At 45.0% G+C, this 19,927-nt stretch overlaps 1 protein-coding gene across 3 annotated transcripts in view; it reads left to right on the top strand.

Annotated features, from left to right (window-relative positions):
• ambra1 (autophagy/beclin-1 regulator 1) overlaps positions 1–19,927 on the top strand; it is a 61,356-nt gene that overhangs the window by 36,210 nt on the left and 5,219 nt on the right. For all 3 annotated transcript variants that reach the window (XM_004913387.4, XM_004913386.4, XM_002934098.5), the window contains exons 12-17: positions 5,365–5,475; positions 5,605–5,793; positions 5,875–6,029; positions 16,364–16,503; positions 18,508–18,597; positions 19,457–19,647. In XM_004913387.4, coding sequence (XP_004913444.1) covers positions 5,365–5,475; positions 5,605–5,793; positions 5,875–6,029; positions 16,364–16,503; positions 18,508–18,597; positions 19,457–19,647 — 876 coding nt within the window. The remainder of the gene's footprint in view (positions 1–5,364; positions 5,476–5,604; positions 5,794–5,874; positions 6,030–16,363; positions 16,504–18,507; positions 18,598–19,456; positions 19,648–19,927) is intronic.

Below are 19,927 nucleotides of genomic sequence, written 5' to 3' on the forward strand. Positions count from 1 at the left end.
GGCACTATACCTTTCCAGAGCTTAGCGAGCTCACGTGCCCAATCCTCGCCGCCCTTTAATATACCCCATTGAGCGTTAAATAAACCGCGGGATTGTTTTCCTAAGATAATTTGGAAATGAATTCCTCTGCAGATGAGCCGCCAGCCTCTGATTTTTATTTCTAAATGTCAGCTCGGCGCCGGTTATCAGTGCAGGGTCAGCAGACTTTGGTTCCGCTCCTTCCAAAACAGCGAGCAGATGGCTTCCAATTCACCTGGTTTTGCCTTCCCCGAGAACAGAAAGAACTGCAAAGAAAACACACAATTTTCTATCTTTGCTTTGTCACGGCACTTTCCCCCTAGAAATTTTTGGCTTCTCACTAAGCTGGGATTATCGCACAAGTAGTCGATATAAACTCTCAGTGAGCCGGGTCATTATTTCCTGTGATGTTAATGCCCTAAGCCACCAAGTGACCCTCACTCCTTATTCCAGTTATATCAGCAGGTATCTCGTACTGAGATATATATATATATATATATATATATATATATATATATATCTCAAATATTATTCGCCTTTGTACCGTATACAGTGTTTGACTGATAGGTGGTGTGTCCTAGGATTATGGGAGTGTGATAGGGACCGTAGATTGTAAGCTCCACTGGGGCAGGGACTGATGGGAATGTGATAGGGACCTTAGATTGTAAGCTCCACTGGGGCAGGGACTGATGGGAATGGGATAGGGACCTTAGATTGTAAGCTCCTCTGGGGCAGGGACTGATGGGAATGTGATAGGGACCTTAGATTGTAAGCTCACTGGGGCAGGGACTGATGGGAATGGGATAGGGACCTTAGATTGTAAGCTCCTCTGGGGCAGGGACTGATGGGAATGTGATAGGGACCTTAAATTGTAAGCTCACTGGGGTAGGGACTGATGGGAATGGGATTGGAACCTTAGATTGTAAGCTCCACTGGGGCAGGGACTGATGGGAATGGGATAGGGACCTTAGATTGTAAGCTCCACTGGGGCAGGGACTGATGGGAATGTGATAGGGACCTTAGATTGTAAGCTCCACTGGGGCAGGGACTGATGGGAATGTGATAGGGACCTTAGATTGTAAGCACCACTGGGGCAGGGACTGATGGGAATGGGATAGGGACCTTCGATTGTAAGCTCCTCTGGGACAGGGACTGATGGGAATGGGATAGGAACCTTAGATTGTAAGCTCCACTGGGGCAGGGACTGATGGGAATGTGATAGGGACCTTAGATTGTAAGCTCACTGGGGCAGGGGCTGATGGGAATGTGATAGGGACCTTAGATTGTAAGCTCCACTGGGGCAGGGACTGATGGGAATGGGATAGGGACCTTAGATTGTAAGCTCCACTGGGGCAGGGACTGATGGGAATGGGATAGGGACCTTAGATTGTAAGCTCACTGGGGCAGGGGCTGATGGGAATGTGATAGGGACCTTAGATTGTAAGCTCACTGGGGCAGGGGCTGATGGGAATGTGATAGGGACCTTAGATTGTAAGCTCCACTGGGGCAGGGGCTGATGGGAATGTGATAGGGACCTTAGATTGTAAGCTCCACTGGGGCAGGGGCTGATGGGAATGCTGTACACACTGTACAGTGCTGCTGAGTCTGTTGGTGCTATAAGATTCAATAACAGCCTCTCTTAACATTGTAAGCTCTTCAGTTTGATATTTGCTGTATTATTTATTTTTGTGCTCTTGCCTTGTAAGGGAACTGAGTATATATATATATATATATATATATATATATATATATATATATATATATATATATATATATATATATTATATTATATTCAAACAGCTAAGTGGGAGCTGCCATTTTACTTGCCTCAGCTAAGGTGTCGTCCCCAGACATCCCAAAAGCAGCATTAGCAGGGTACCAGTAAGGAGCCCGTTAGATACCACCCATCTCTCTGTCATCTTCTTTCCCATCGTGCATTTGTAGGGAAGATTCTACATGCCCCCAGTGCGTTTAATTGAATGAGGGCTGGTAAGTTAGTGAAGGACGGATCCATTTCCTCCCGAGACTCCAATAAAAAATGCCTGATTTTCTACCTATATTGAAGCAGCAGACAGTTAATTATCCGACTGTGCAGCTCAGGGCTAACATCATGGAAGGGGCCGCTTTATACAGCCGGCTGACCAATCCTTTTTCCGCCCGGAGGGAAATCGGAGGGGGGCATCATGGGAACTACAAAAGTTTCTTTTTATCAGCAAGCTAATTACATGGCAGACTCGTTATGGGCACTGGAAAGCAATGCAGCAAGGATGCTTCCTGGCAGAGCTTCCCCCTAGAGTATGCTGGGAATCCTTACTCAAGCTGTTTGGGGGTAGAGACCTTCAGCTAACCCATAGCTGCCCTTCCCACCTAGCGTAAGGTTATCGTGTTTTTGCATTGCGTGTTTTTATCCCTTCCCTGTAATTGAAATCCTTTGCCAAACGAGGTCACGTAAATACAAGCCAATTAGGCTGGAAACAGAAAGGCTGAACAGATCTTTTGATACTAATAAGCAGCCATGGTCACAGCGTAGAACTGGAAGAACTTCACGTCTGACACGTAGGCGTATTGTTTGTGTTGGAAATTGGGCTGTGGAGTTTGCTTTGTAACAGGAGCACTGATTGGAGCAGGGCACACATGTGTGGTTGTGGGAGGCCACTCTAGCTTTCTGGGGTAAATATAATAACAAGTGGTTCCAGTACATGTAAATCCAGCAGTGTGAAGTTCCTCAGGGGTGGGACCTCTAGCTCTGCATTGGCTAATTTTATCACATAGACTCCTCTCATTCGCTTGTGATATATTGCACTGCCCCCTGCAGCTAGGCTTTGAAATAAGAGGGACTGTAGGTCCCTTGCTGGGGGTGCGTAGGGGGAGATATAATAATAAGTGGTTCCAGTACATGTAAATCCAGCAGTGTGAAGTTCCTCAGGGGTGGTACCTCTAGCTCAGCATTGGCTAATTTTATCCCATAGACTCCTCTCATTCGCTCTTGATATATATTGCACTGCCCCCTACAGCCAGGCTTTGAAAGAGGAGGGACTGTAGAGGCTCCATCTAAAGGGGGCAGCTCCTTAATGGCTAATGGCTTTTGTAGGGTTCCGCTGGTGATAATGTTGCATTTAAACCTGTGTTAAAAGCTAAATAAGATCCTCCAAGTGCACTTACTGTGCTGCCCCTCAGGCACCCTGCCGATTAGCTGCCCAATGACTGTTGAGCGGGCTGCGGGCACTGTTTCCTGCCAATGGAGTCCTGCCCGTAATTAGCCGGAGCCCGGCCGCACGTTTGGAAACTGGCTCCATTAAGTCCATCCTTTTCAGGCATCTCGAGCAAATGATGAGCCGCCAGCCTCCCGGGGGCCCAGACTAATGGGACCTCCATTAAACTGTCTCACCCCCCAGCCCCTTCCTGCCATTAGCATGTATGGCCCAGGGGCAGTGGAAGGCTGTGGGCTTGTTTCACTGACCCTTCCGTCTCCCCGTACTTTGCTTTTTAGAATTTTCAGGGCATGAAACTCTCGGGTGCATTAAGGATACTGCTAGAAAATGTGAGTGATACCGTTACCCAAGACACCATGACACCAGAATGTACCGCAGGATTATAACTGGGCGGGGTATTTATTAGCCGCTTCCAGACACACGGGATTGGGCGGATCCTGCTATTTTCCCCATCAGTTGCTCTGCTTTTGTGGCTCCGCCGAGCTGTAGATGCAGCGCAATGCTAATCCCTGGGGCTGCTCGGGGGGATGCACACCAGTGATCTTTTTGGGTTTTTTAGCATATCCCTTTAACCCATCCTGTGCCAGTATGTTATTCCGCTTTCCGTCTGTCTGGCCAGTGTGTGTGGATACTGTTTGTAGCACTCACTCGTTATGTATGTCTCTTACCTTTTACATCTCTCTGGGCAGGTTATCCTGTGCCAGTATGTTATTCCGCTTTCCATCTGTCTGTCTGGGCAGTGTGTGTGGATACTGGTGTTTGTAGCACTTACTCGTTCCTTATTACCTTCTCTCTGGGCAGGTACATCTGTGTTTGCTCATTGTTATGTACCCGGCAGCTTGCACTCTATCTCCATAAGGCACATGTATGGCTACTGATGTTTATTGTCCCTTTCTCAGTGCTGTCTCTCTAACCAAAGATGAACTTTCCACTAGTCATGTAGCATCTCCCTCTCTTACTACCATCTCTCAGGGCAGGCTCCATCTGTGGTTACTCATTCTGCATAAATGTTATATAACCATCTCTCAAGGCAGGCTCCATCTGTGGTTCTTTATTTAGCATCTCCCTCTCTTACTACCATCTCTCAAGGCAGGCTCCATCTGTGGTTCTTTATTTAGCATCTCCCTCTCTTGCTACCATCTTTCTGGGTGGGCTCCATCTGTGGTTACTCATTTAGCATCTCTCTCTCTCTTGCAACCATCTCTCTGAGCCGGCTCCATCTGTGGTTACTCATTTAGCATCCCTCTCTCTTGCAACCCTCTCTCTTGCAACCATCTCTCTGAGCCGGCTCCATCTGTTGTTACTCATTTAGCATCTCTCTCTCTTGCAACCATCTCTCTGAGCCGGCTCCATCTGTGGTTACTCATTTAGCATCTCTCTCTCTTGCAACCATCTCTCTGAGCCGGCTCCATCTGTGGTTACTCATTTAGCATCTCTCTCTCTTGCAACCATCTCTCTGAGCCGGCTCCATCTGTGGTTACTCATTTAGCATCTCTCTCTCTTGCAACCATCTCTCTGAGCCGGCTCCATCTGTGGTTACTCATTTAGCATCTCTCTCTCTTGCAACCATCTCTCTGAGCCGGCTCCATCTGTGGTTACTCATTTAGCATCTCTCTCTCTTGCAACCATCTCTCTGAGCCGGCTCCGTCTGTGGTTACTCATTTAGCATCCCTCTCTCTTGCAACCATCTCTCTGAGCCGGCTCCGTCTGTGGTTACTCATTTAGCATCCCTCTCTCTTGCAACCATCTCTCTGAGCCGGCTCCATCTGTGGTTACTCATTTAGCATCCCTCTCTCTTGCAACCATCTCTCTGAGCCGGGTCCATCTGTGGTTACTCATTTTGTATGTCCCCCTTACCTTACTATCTCTGTAGGCAGGGTATGTTTGTGGTTTCTCAGTTAGCATGTACCTCTCTTGCTACCATCTCCCTGGGAAGGGCTCCATCTGTGCAGTGGTTGCTGGGTAGCATTTATCAGAATGTTGGGAGTGCACTAGCCCTAAATCTATAAAATAACTGCTTTACAGAATGATTGTAGGCAAAACAAATCATGAGCACTTTGTACTTTAGAATGAAAAGAATCCATTTTGTTGCACTATATTTTAACTCCTAACGTGCTGTTTTCCTTGTGCCCAGGTGCTGTGATAGGAGACGGCCAGTCTGCGGTGGCCAGTAACATTGCCAATACGACGTACAGACTGCAGTGGTGGGACTTCACCAAGTACGACCTGCCGGAAATCAGCAACGGTGAGCGTCTAACTCCTCTCTTCTAGGAATATAACTATATATATATATATATATATATATATATATATATATATGTAGCAGATAATGCTATAACTTGTGCAACTTTGTCTTGTTGTGTTTTCCCCGCAGCCTCCATCAATGTGTTGGTTCAGAACTGCAAGATATACAATGATGCCAGCTGTGACATCTCCGCGGATGGGCAACTCCTCGCAGCCTTTATCCCAAGCAGCCAGCGGGGCTTCCCTGATGAAGGCATCCTGGCCGTATATTCCCTGGCACCACACAACTTGGGCGAGATCCTGTTCACCAAGCGTTTCGGTAAGATTGTCGGCGCTCTGGTGAACTACGAGTGCTGATTTTCTATTGGAGCACTCACTCGAGCTTTTCCCTCTTGTGCAGGCCCGAATGCTATCTCAGTAAGTCTGTCCCCGATGGGGCGATACGTCATGGTTGGTTTGGCCTCCCGTAGGATTTTGCTTCATCCCTCCACGGAGCATATGGTGGCTCAGGTCTTCCGCCTTCAGAAGCCTCATGGAGGAGAAACATCTATGAGGGTAAGTGCTACAAACTGTGTTAGGTTACTCACCCCAAACCTGTTTATTGTTTTGTTTTCGTTCTTACAAATAACTCACCATAGTTGGTTGCGTGTGTCTCAGGTTTACAGAGAAGGAGCTGTTAGTTATACTGAAGGTTTATTGGGCCATATGTTTAAAGAAATACTGTCCTTTTTTCAAAACCCATCAGGTAATAGAGCTCCAGCAGAATTGTGCATCAGTTTTTCCCATAGGGCTAGCCATATTCTTCATTTCCCAGGGTACCACAGCCATGTGACCTGTGCTCTGATAAACTTCACTCACACTTTACTGCTGCGCTGCAAGTTGGAGTCATAACCCCCCCCCATCACCCCCAGCAGCCGATCAGCAGAACAATGGGAAGGGAGCAAGATAGCAGCTCCCAGTAGGTATCAAGTCACAATAAATAAAACTGTAGCGTCATCAAGCAATAGGTTTTGGCCCCCCATTTGCAAAGTGATCTCCATGCTGGGAATAAACTGGCAGTTGGGATGGGCAGCGTGCATGGGTGGATGGGGCCGTATGTGCTTGCATCTGAACACGTGCCAAGAATTGGTCGGCGAATGCCTCCCGCGCCTTGCTATATTCGGAGAGAATCCACTTCCTTGTTTTGACTCATCCTCCCACCCCCTTCGCAGGTGCCAGGCTCTGAGCTGGCAGTTGGGAGTGAGCTGCCGGCCTGACACCCCCACTAGCAAAGAGCGATGGGACAGTCTATTTACAATATAAATGCATCTGGCTCTTTCCGGCTACTATAAAGCCCAAGTTCTGCCCGTGTTGCCGGTATCCCCAGCGCCGGGCTGCTTAATGAGCAGGCAGCGCCCCAGCAATGTGCTGCCTGTCACGCTAATGGGACTCTGCTCGTCTCCCAGAACCATGGAAACTGACATTTAGGCAGAATGCTTGGCCTGTCACTTGTTGTCTTTTGGCAACTGATTAATCCCCCAGATACCATCAGATCATTTGCCCTTTCCGTATTGCGGAACATTCTGTTTCAGCCCCAGGCACTCCAGTATTTTCTGACAGTATTAGCCGGTGTCGTTTTGCAGAGGCAACACCATCAATTACTAAAAACTGTCCCCTTGTACCTGCCAGACCCCACTTGTCTTTATCTGTTCCTAGAGAAGGCGTGGCTGCTTATTATACTGTCTCATTCTAAATTCTACATATCTGTAGCTGTAGCGCCCCTTCCACTCTAATATGGTTAAAGGAGAACTAAAGCTTAAGGAAAGACTAGAAATGCAGTATTTAATATGCTGAACTTACTGTGCCAATGGAGATGTACAGCAGCCCTATAACAGTAATGATCCAGGCCTTGAAAGTTGCCCCCAGCAGCTCCCCATCTTGGGTCTGGTTAGGCCTGTCCTTTGTGTGTCAGTGGCACTGCACATGCTCAGTGGGCTCTGGGCTGCTGGGGCGAACTGAGCTTAGGGGGAGTGGGAAATCATCAAGCAGAAAGAGGGTCCAGCTGCCATAGAAGTTGATGGTACAGGGCTGATTATTAAATTCGGGTACTGACTGCACTGGTTTCTGAGCTGCCATGTAATGTGACTGAATTAATTATTAATCAGCCTTGTGTTGTGCCTGTGATATTGTATATATACTGTATATAGTGACAGTTATAGTGTATATATACTGTATATAGGGACAGTTATAGTGTATATATACTGTATATAGTGACAGTTATAGTGTATATATACTGTATATATAGTGAGTTATAGTGTATATATACTGTATATAGGGACAGTTATAGTGTATATATACTGTATATAGTGATATATAGTGTATATATATATAGTGTATATAGTGACAGTTATAGTGTGTATCTACTGTATATAGTGACAGTTATAGTGTGTATCTACTGTATATAGTGACAGTTATAGTGTATATATACTGTATATAGTGACAGTTATAGTGTATATATACTGTATATAGTGACAGTTATAGTGTGTATCTACTGTATATAGTGACAGTTATAGTGTGTATCTACTGTATATAGTGACAGTTATAGTGTATATATACTGTATACAGTGACAGTTATAGTGTATATCTACTGTATATAGTGACAGTTATAGTGTGTATATACTGTATATAGTGACAGTTATAGTGTATATCTACTGTATATAGTGACAGTTATAGTGTATATACTGTATATAGTGAGTTATAGTGTATATATACTGTATATAGTGACAGTTATAGTGTATATATACTGTATATAGTGACAGTTATAGTGTGTATACATACTGTATATAGTGACAGTTATAGTGTGTATCTACTGTATATAGTGACAGTTATAGTAGTGCTGGGCGGTATGACCAAAAATTTATATCACGGTATTTTTTTTATTATATCGGTATCACGGAATTTGACGGTATTTTTTTTCCCCCATGCATGATTAGGTGACCACCCCAAACACCCCCCCCCAACCCCAACCACCCCCCCCATCCGCACCCCCCCATCCCCTTCACATAAATATAACTTACTGGCCAGGCAGCCGCAGGCACCCCCGACAGCTCACAGAGCCTCCTGGCAATTTTTCTTACTATTTCCGGGTTGCGCGCGTGACGTCAGCGCGCAGAACCCGGAAATAGTAAGAAAAATTGCCAGGAGGCGCCCACACCGGTATGCCAGTAAGTTAAAAATTTTTATCATTTTTTTTAAAAAAAACGGTGTTCGGTATATACCGATATACCGCCCAGCACTAAGTTATAGTGTATATATACTGTATATAGTGACAGTTATAGTGTATATATACTGTATATAGTGAGTTATAGTGTATATATACTGTATATAGTGACAGTTATAGTGTATATATACTATATATAGTGAGTTATAGTGTATATATACTGTATATAGTGACAGTTATAGTGTATATATACTGTATATAGTGACAGTTATAGTGTGTATATATACTGTATATAGTGACAGTTATAGTGTATATATACTGTATATAGTGACAGTGATAGTGTATATATACTGTATATAGTGACAGTGATAGTGTATATATACTGTATATAGTGACAGTGATAGTGTATATATACTGTATATAGTGACAGTGATAGTGTATATATACTGTATATAGTGCCTGTTATAGTGTATATATACTGTATATAGTGCCTGTTATAGTGTATATATACTGTATATAGTGCCAGTGATAGTGTATATATACTGTATATAGTGACAGTGATAGTGTATATATACTGTATATAGTGACAGTGATAGTGTATATATACTGTATATAGTGCCTGTTATAGTGTATATATACTGTATATAGTGCCTGTTATAGTGTATATATACTGTATATAGTGCCAGTTATAGTGTATATATAGTGACAGTGATAGTGTGTATATATACTGTATATAATGACAGTTATAGTGTGTATATATACTGTATATAGTGACAGTTATAGTGTGTATATATACTGTATATAGTGACAGTTATAGTGTGTATATATACTGTATATAGTGACAGTTATAGTGTGTATATATACTGTATATAGTGAGTTATAGTGTATATATACTGTATATAGTGACAGTGATTGTGTATATATACTGTATATAGTGACAGTGATAGTGTATATATACTGTATATTGTTATAGTGTATATATACTGTATATAGTGACAGTGATAGTGTGTATATATACTGTATATAGTGACAGTTATAGTGTATATATACTGTATATAGTGACAGTTATAGTGTGTATATATACTGTATATAGTGACAGTTATAGTGTGTATATATACTGTATATAGTGACAGTTATAGTGTGTATATATACTGTATATAGTGACAGTTATAGTGTGTATATATACTGTATATAGTGACAGTTATAGTGTGTATATATACTGTATATAGTGACAGTTATAGTGTGTATATATACTGTATATAGTGACAGTTATAGTGTGTATATATACTGTATATAGTGAGTTATAGTGTATATATACTGTATATAGTGACAGTGATAGTGTATATATACTGTATATTGTTATAGTGTATATATACTGTATATAGTGACAGTGATAGTGTGTATATATACTGTATATAGTGACAGTTATAGTGTATATATACTGTATATAGTGACAGTTATAGTGTGTATATATACTGTATATAGTGACAGTTATAGTGTGTATATATACTGTATATAGTGACAGTTATAGTGTGTATATATACTGTATATAGTGACAGTGATAGTGTATATATACTGTATATAGTGACAGTGATAGTGTATATATACTGTATATTGTGATAGTGTATATATACTGTATATTGTGACAGTGATAGTGTATATATACTGTATATTGTGACAGTGATAGTGTATATATACTGTATATTGTGACAGTGATAGTGTATATATACTGTATATAGCGACAGTGATAGTGTATATATACTTTATATTGCGACAGTGATAGTGTATATATACTGTATATTGCGACAGTGATAGTGTATATATACTGTAAATTGCGACAGTGATAGTGTGTATATATACTGTAAATTGCGACAGTGATAGTGTGTATATATACTGTAAATTGCGACAGTGATAGTGTGTATATATACTGTATATTGCGACAGTGATAGTGTATATCTACTGTATATAGTGACAGTGATAGTGTATATATACTGTATATAGTGACAGTTATAGTGTGTATATACTGTATATAGTGACAGTTATAGTGTATATATACTGTATATAGTGACAGTTATAGTGTATATCTACTGTATATAGTGACAGTGATAGTGTATATCTACTGTATATAGTGACAGTTATAGTGTGTATATACTGTATATAGTGACAGTGATAGTGTATATATACTGTATATAGTGACAGTTATAGTGTGTATATACTGTATATAGTGACAGTTATAGTGTATATATACTGTATATAGTGACAGTTATAGTGTATATCTACTGTATATAGTGACAGTTATAGTGTATATATACTGTATATAGTGACAGTGATAGTGTATATATACTGTATATAGTGACAGTTATAGTGTATATATACTGTATATTGTGACAGTTATAGTGTATATATACTGTATATAGTGACAGTTATAGTGTATATATATACTGTATATAGTGACAGTGATAGTGTATATATACAGTATATAGTGACAGTTATAGTGTATATCTACTGTATATAGTGACAGTTATAGTGTGTATATACTGTATATAGTGACAGTTATAGTGTGTGTATATACTGTATATAGGGACAGTGATAGTGTATATATACTGTATATAGTGAGTGGGTGCCTAAGCTCAGGTAGGTGCCAGTAGCCCAGAGTATGTGCTGGGAATCAGGAAACAATGTTAATAGGGTTAGTTAGGACTAGTTCTTTGTTGCCCTTTAGTTCCCCTTTAAGTACGTCAGCAAAGCAGAATAAAGTATAAACATTACAACGCAAATTACAGATTCTCGTAGCAGTTGCCGTCAATGGGGCACTGTGTAAAAATAAGTGATTATTGTACCCCCGCAGGAACTAGGAAATGATCAGCGTTGTATCCGCCCCTCTATCAGAATGCGGCAGTCTTGCCATGGCTTCAGGTGGCTGCCAGGGATCACACACAGGATCTAGGGATACATCTGCAGTTGCAGTAGAGCACTGCTATTGGCTGTAGCCAGGACCTCCGTCAAAGGGGAGTGCATTCAGGGACCCTACGGCAGAGAGGGGTCCCAGGGGACACACAGGTTTGGGGTGGGTAATTGGGCAGGGGTTGGGTGGATTGTGGCTGTGTTATTGGTGCTGCTGAGACAGATTTAAGGGGATGTCGGATTTTGTTGGCCACATTTTTGTTTATTGGGCTCAATTCTACTTAGCTGGCAGGTACCACCAACCCCAGGTGGGCATTGGACTTGCAACTGGGGCCCCCAAGAGAATAGAGCCTTGCTAAGTAAACCGCATGGGGCCCCATGATTCCTGCTGGCATCTTTCGGTGTTAGAGGAGTAAGTGTAGGTAAGGCACCAACTCAATTGCCTTTTGCTAAAGCATTTGGTATGGTCCAGGTCAGCCTTATAGTTGAATAACGCAAGAGTTAGGGTATGAGCCAAAGAGAATAGTGCGAGAGAGAGATTTTCCTTTAGAGAGGGAGTTCTGTGAGTGTGTGGGGGATGAAAATTAAGTAACGTAAGGTTGGGCCTTGCAAAGCATTTGGTATGGTCCAGGTGAGCCTTATAGTCACCAATGTGGAAGGAACCAAAAGTCGAGGAGGTTATTAAGTTCTAAGGAGAGTAGTACAGTATATAGAGAGAGGAGCCTGTAGGGAAGGAGTGCTAGTAGTAGTATTTGTCTGAGGGGGTAAAGGGAATATTGAGTAGGGTAAGGTTGGGTCTGGCACATATTGGTATGGTCCAGAACAGCTTTATAGTCAGCAGTATGGAAGGAACAAAAAGAAGTAGGAGGTTATTAAGCTGTAAGGAGAGTGGTACAGTACATAGAGAGAGAGCCTGTAGGGAAGGAGTGCTAGTAGTATTATTTGTCTGAGGGGGTAAAGGGAATATTGAGTAGGTTGGGTCTGGCACATCATATTGGTACGGTCCAGCCTTCTAGTCACTAATGTGGAAGGACAAGGAGACCATTAGGAGGTTGCTGAGAGCCAGAGAGAGTGCTAGAGTAGATAGAGAGATGTTCCGGCTGTAGAGGGAGAGCTGCGAGCGTTATGCGTGCGAGGAGGTGCCGGGAATATTGAGTAGGATTAATTGCACAGGCCGTCACTGCTGATTATCTCTTCTCAAGATCCAATCTTGTTAATTTTCTGCAAAACAGTGTCATGCGATTAAAAGCAACTTCCCCCGTAATTATGACACATGCGACCTCGGCAGTTGGGCTGTTTGGATAGGGCTTTATTGGCAACGCCAGCCTGAAAGCTCCCCGGGGAGCGCGCGTTTGTGAGCGGAGAGCGAGCCGAGGTTACAGGCTGACGGCAGTTACAGACTCTGGCTTTTAATGACAGTTTTACTAAAGTCTTTCTAGCAAAGCACAAGGGAGCGGAGAAGAGAGGAGTCTGTAACCTCTTCATAATGAAACCCAAACGCTCCAGGATTCCTGCGCCGGCTGCTGCTACATTTCTCCGCTTTAACCCTTGCACTAAAACTTTCTAACGTTCAAGTTTGCCTTTAAAGGGTTTTATTAAATTGGGACAGTGGGACTGGGGCACTTCGGTAAACGGGCATCTTGGCCTTGATAAAGAAACATGGCACTCGGAATGGGGCATTGGAGTGGGAGTGGGACTGTACTAAGGCACATTTGGCCGGGAAGGGGGGTGCTAATGAATTGGGCACCTTGGAGTGGGACTGTACTAAGGCACATTTGGGATGGGGGGGGGTGCTAATGAATTGGGCACCTTGGAGTGGGACTGTACTAAGGCACATTTGGGCGGGGAGGGGGGGTTTCTAATGAATTGGGCACCTTGGAGTGGGACTGTACTAAGGCACATGTGGGACGGAGGGTGCTAATGAATTGGGCACCTTGGAGTGGGACTGTACTAAGGCACATTTGGGCGGGGAGGGGGGGTTTCTAATGAATTGGGCACCTTGGAGTGGGACTGTACTAAGGCACATGTGGGACGGAGGGTGCTAATGAATTGGGCACCTTGGAGTGGGACTGTACTAAGGCACATGTGGGACGGAGGGTGCTAATGAATTGGGCACCTTGGAGTGGGACTGTACTAAGGCACATTTGGGACGGGGGGTGCTAATGAATTGGGCACCTTGGAGTGGGTATGTAGTGAGGTGCATTTTGGACCGTGGGGGGGTGGTGCTAATTAATTGGGCACCTTGGAGTTGGGAAGGGGGGGGGTGTCTGGGTTTGACTCAAGGAACCGGACAAAGGGGTGGGACTCAGGGAAGGAGGCAGGACTTGCAGGGAGTCAGTGGGCATTGCAGATATCTTCTGGACATAGCGGGTTGATGGTCATGCATGGAGTGTGGTTTGCCATTTTATTTTACTTTTTCTGCTACATTGGCACGGTTCATCAGCCAGGTGGGGACAACCTAATAACTACCCCCACCCGAATATCACCAACTCCCTTCAAGCCCATCTTCCTTCTCGGCTCCAAAAATTGGACCTTTGCTGCTTTTGGGGTCCCCTGACTGGGCTTCCGTCATGCAATTTCCATACTGGCAATGCCCTTGGCTGTTCCAGCCACATCTCAGCATGCCCAGATTATGGGCACAGTCCACCCAGACCCCACCCATTCCCCCCAAGCCCTGCACCCATCTCAGCCTACACATCCTCAGCTTTCAGGGGTCCCTCTCTGCCTTGGGCCCCGGACTCCCCCATTGAATACATTTGCTTCATATCCAAATCATCAAAAAATAAAATAAATAAAAGTGGGTTTTCTGGAATCTTAAGGTTCGAATTTGATTTGACTGACCCCTTAAGGCCCGTGGCTCCGGCCAACTGAATGTGAGCACAGGATCCTGTCGCTTGTGGTTTGTGGCTGAATGATAATTATCGGCCGCACTAAATGCGAGTGCGGGCAGGTTATGTATTGACCCGCCGAGCCCATTAGCACCACATCTGTTTTTCTAATATTGATCCGTCATAATAAAGTCTTAACGACTTACCTGTCACTTGGCCAGCGTGTATACAAACTCCTGATAGATAACAGCAACGTGTAGCGGCGGCCGAAATGTCACCGGCTTTGGCCAACGTTGGCCCCTTATTGATTCTACTCGATGGGGAGAACAGCGTGCCGGGCATCCTAGGGTTAACGTATAGATCTTTCATGTTGTAAAGAAACTTTAATGTTGTAATTCGGGCAGAACAAAAGGAATAGGTAGGCACCGCTCTGACTGTATGTAACTCGGCCGGTAATTAGGCCGCCCGCGAAGCCCACCGCACATCAAGGGCTATTGCTTTCAATTAAATAGTATTCTCTCTTTAATGAAGTGTATATGGCTTCCCATGCCTTTTGAAGCTCTGGAAGAGTCTGCTCTAACATATGCTCATCTCTTACACTCATCCTTATATTAGTCTTGTGATTTAAAGGGGAAGTTAAGGGGGAACTCAATTGCCTTCTCTAGACTTTTCCTAAATGCAACGGCTGCTACTGTAATATGTATACTAATAAGTCATGATTCCGTTCCTATGTACTATATCTGCCGAAGTGATTGTTCTAAAATAAGCCATGGAGATAGCTTAGCGTATACTGGCCCCATGGAGCTGAGGGGGTTAAGTGGGGCGCACTTCACAGTGTGGAAACAGGCACTTTTAGGTTAGGGCTGAGATGGGAAACAAAAATAAAAGTAATAGGGATCAGCGTTGGCTAATTGGAGTCGGATGTCCATGAATTGATCGCCGTGTCTCTGATGCAGAAACCTGACGCTCGGCACTGGCGATTAATTTGCTTTGTGGCGCTACAGTGTGGGTGTCCGTGGCACCTTCACCTCTGTACATTGGGTTTCTCTGTCTGCTGGGGAGGGGAAGCAACTTATGGCGCGGGCTGTGCCGGCCTCACGTAGCTTCAGCCGGGCAGGAAATCTTGTAGTGATGCATCTAGCTTTGTTATATAGATAGTATCTCAGCCATAAAGCAGGGCAGGACTGCTGCTTACAATGGGGGGATCAGATAGGATCTGTGCCACTGTGACAGAATGCTCTGTTATACAGATAGCTAGAATCTCAGCCATAAAGCAGGGCATTACTGCTGCTTACAATGGGGGGGGGGGGATAGGATCTGTGCCACTGTGACAGAATGCTCTGTTATACAGATAGCTAGAATCTCAGCCATAAAGCAGGGCAGGACTGCTGTTTACAATGGGGGGATCAGATAGGATCTGTGCCACTGTGACAGAATGCTCTGTTATACAGATAGCTAGAATCTCAGCCATAAAGCAGGGCAGGACTGCTGCTTACAATGGGGGGGATCAGATAGGATCTGTGCCACTGTGACAGAATGCTCTGTTATACAGATAGCTAGAATCTCAGCCATAAAGCAGGGCAGGACTGCTGCTTACAATGGGGGGGATCAGATAGGATCTGTGCCACTGTGACAGAATGCTCTGTTATACAGATAGCTAGAATCTCAGCCATAAAGCAGGGCAGGACTGCTGCTTACAATGGGGGGATCAGATAGGATCTGTGCCACTGTGACAGAATGCTCTGTTATACAGATAGCTAGAATCTCAGCCATAAAGCAGGGCAGGACTGCTGCTTACAATGGTTAGAGGAGTTAGGGTGCTGAGAGCTTTAGTTTAATAGTATCTGTGGGGCTGCTAGTACATTCTGGGTGTCAGTGTGTCATAGTGGGTTCCCCTTTGTCTCTTGGCCACTCTGGTCCATGTTTTTATTTAATACTTTTTTTTCTGTCTTTTTCAGCGTGTGTTCAATGTGCTGTACCCGATGCCCGCTGACCAGAGGCGACATGTCAGTATCAACTCTGCCCGCTGGCTCCCTGAGCCAGGCCTTGGATTGGCATACGGTACAAACAAGGGAGACCTGGTGATTTGTCGGCCAGAGTAAGTGTTTCTGTATACCCCTGTGCATTGTGGGCCTCAATCAATAACTGGCAGCTTCTCGGTGGCTACGGTTGCTACGCTAGTAGAAGCCTAAAGGTACCTGTACCCTGCTCAGTGGGGATGCCCAGGGGGGCAGGTGAACCCACAAGATATACCCTTTATAATGGCATCTGTAAATTACAACTGTGGGGTTGAAATCAGGGCAAGATATCCAGTACAGGGCCTCTATATTGACAGGGCAATCAATACGCAGGCTTTTCTGCAAACAACGCAAGAGCCCCCCCTGTTGTCCTTCTCAAACTTAGGGCAACTACCTCTATTTAACACCCCTGAACCAAGGCTCCAGCTGCTGACCATGAGAATTGACAAGTTCCATAGAACTGCAGGTACTATAGATTCTGGAACAATGTGAATCCTAAAGGTCCCCATACACGGGCCGATTCTAGCTGCCGATATTAGTCTTTTAGACAGATTCGGCAGCTAATCGGCCCGTGTATGGGCACTACTGACGGGCCTGCCCGACCGATATCTGGCCTGAAATCGCCCAGATATCGATCGGGCAGGTTAGAAAATCTAGTCGAATCGGGGACCGTATCGGCTCGTTGATGCGGTCCCCGGATCGGCTTCTCCTATGCCCGTCGTTGTAATTACCATGGTTTCTCCCGATATCGCCCACCCATAGGTGGGGAATATCGGGAGAAGTCGGAGCTTAAGGGTAAAGACACACGGAGCTACTAGTAGCAGCTACTTGTCACAGTTACAGAAACAGACAATGCTGATCATTTACTGATAATTGTCTCTACGTGTGTTTTAGCAGAGGCAATTCTCAGTATTGTCTATGGCAGGCGATTTTCTGGAGTTTAGTAGCCGTGACAAGTATCTACTACTAGTCGCTCTGTGTGTCTTCACCCTAAATCTTTTATTGTAGGTGATCCCAACCTATGAGTCCCGAACCAAAAACTGGTTGCTATGGTGTTTAGGGTGGGTCTCCATCCTGTTTAATAAAATAAATGCTGTATAGCTATTACAGTATCAGTGGGTCACTGAGTCTCCCATTAGACAGAGTGGGTTTGCTTGTGGCCCCTTTAAGTGGGTACCAGCCCCGCAGTTCCGTTCATGTTGCCCTTCAAGGCTGCTTCTCTTGCTACAACATTCATTTATCACGGAAGCAGTGGCATCAGGAAGGGGCACACTTTATAACTATCCGCTTGTCTCCGGTGAGTGAGATCGCCGCCGGCACAGTGTGTTTGTATGATGGATGGGGCTCATTTTCTTACAGGATAGTTTGCCGCTGTCATTGATGCTTCTAAAAGCACCAGAAAGCATAAAAAAACAGATGTCCTGTCCTTCGTCTAAACGGACGAGCAAGCAAAGTGCCACCCCGCGCCACGTTCCTTTAGATATCAGCCAGTCGTGCACTGCACCTTATTTGCTTCATCTGGATCCCCGGTGCTGCCGACAGCGCGGTCTATTAAGGGAAGGCGGCTAATGATCCGTATGAGTCAGTTTACTGCTAGGAAAGTGACTGATTAGTGCTAAATCAGATTTTCACCCTGTCACCGTCGCAAGCTTATCACTTCTGCCGCGTATTGATCAGCCAATCAATGCCGCTGATTAACAGAACTTGCCAAAAGCGTCCCTGCATTGCTCCGCGCGACGTCTGTCTGCCTCCCTCAGAATGAAAGAATGAGGGTAATATGGTGCCGCGGCGGGGAATGGGGGAGCAGCCCACACTGGGTTATTAGCACAATGGTGTGTGTCCTTTCCATCAATTCAACGTTGTTTTAGGGAATCGTTACCTAAATACTCGCACTCACAGGGTCATACCTGCTATATATGTATTATAGATAAAGCTCCACTCAGAACAATGGGTCTGAGGGTCTATATGGGCTATAGAGTTTTCTCCCACAGTGTAACCCAGAAACCATTCCCACTAACCCATTCTGCAATATGTGTTCCTTATAGGGTACAGGGTTCCTTTACCGTCTGTGTTTCTTTTTCCAGGGCATTTGACAATGTGTGCGATCAGTTCTGGGAGCAAATGAATGAGGCCATCCTGCAGCATAACACTCCCCGGAGCAGCGAGAGGCCTGGGTAAGGAGAGCTTCATGGTCCACATATGCCACAGGGTTGGACAGGGCCAGTAACCTGACATCAAGGGCTTAAGGTGCCCATACACGCTAAGATCCGCTTGCTTGTCGACCTCGCCAAGCAAGAGGATCTTCCCCCGATATCCCCACCTACAGGTGGGCGATATCGGGCTAATTTGGTCGTTTGGCCCTGGGGTCAAACAACCGAATTGGAATGACGGGTATAGCCGTAGTCGGTTCGGGGACTGCATCACGAGCCAATGTCGCCCCCAAACCGACTAAATTTTTTAACCTGCCCGATCGATATGTGGCTGATTTCAGGCCAGATGTCGGTCGCGCAGGCCCGTTGTTTGTGCCCCTACACGGGCCGATAAGCTGCTGAGTCAGTCTAAGGGACCCATATCGGAAGCTAGAATCGGCCCCTTTATGGGCACCTTAACCTTGCCTAGGCATTGCTAATGTAACAGGTGTTGAATTAGGCGCTGATGGGAATTGTCCATGGCTGGGGTCCATCAGGAGATCTCCCAGTACACTGGCCAACCTGTCCAGCCCTGAACGAGAAGCAAACATGCAAGCACTGGGCAGTTTATTGATTAAACACATAGTAGGTTTCCATTTCCCGAAGTGGTGACCAAACCAAGTGAGTTCTAGGGGGGTGGTATGGGATGATTGATTCATTTTTCCCTTTGCTATGGTACTGTAATCCCAAGATGGGCCCCTGTAACATGGTCTCAAGTAACCCCACTATATACCAGCTTCTAGGATCAGTGCTTGATTGGTTAATCTGAGTGTAATGTGCAAATACTTAGGTTTGGCCGGGTTGGACCAATGTTATATTTAATCTCTTTGGATTCTTTCCTCAGAACCAGTCGTGCTTCTTGGAGATCAGACAGAGACATGGGTCTGATCAATGCCATTGGCCTTCAGCCTCGTAATCCTACCACCTCGGTGACCTCGCAAGGAACCCAGACCCCTGCTCCCCAGCTGCAGAATGCAGAGACGCAGACCGAAAGGGAGGTGCCTGAGAGCCGCCCTGCACCCCCAACTGCTGAGGGTAAGGATTGCACTAAAATCATGCCAGCTTGTATGTATCTTCTCTCCCACGTTCTTAGCTCTTCGTCCTCCTCCGCTTGGTATAACGGAGGCTTGTGAGTGTTGTTGCAGGGTTCCATTTTTCATTCTGGAGACCTTGAAATCTCCCAGCCAGGTAAATACCTTCTGAAGATCCCTGAGTTTGCCAATTGGGATTGTAAGACTGCACAGAGAGGCTGGAGATGCGACTCCTGATCAGCAGGATGTAGAACTCACACTGCTGCTCTGTCTCTGCAAAATAC

This window comes from Xenopus tropicalis, chromosome 4 (genome assembly GCF_000004195.4).
Source record: "Xenopus tropicalis strain Nigerian chromosome 4, UCB_Xtro_10.0, whole genome shotgun sequence".
Taxonomy (NCBI): Eukaryota; Metazoa; Chordata; class Amphibia; order Anura; family Pipidae; genus Xenopus; species Xenopus tropicalis.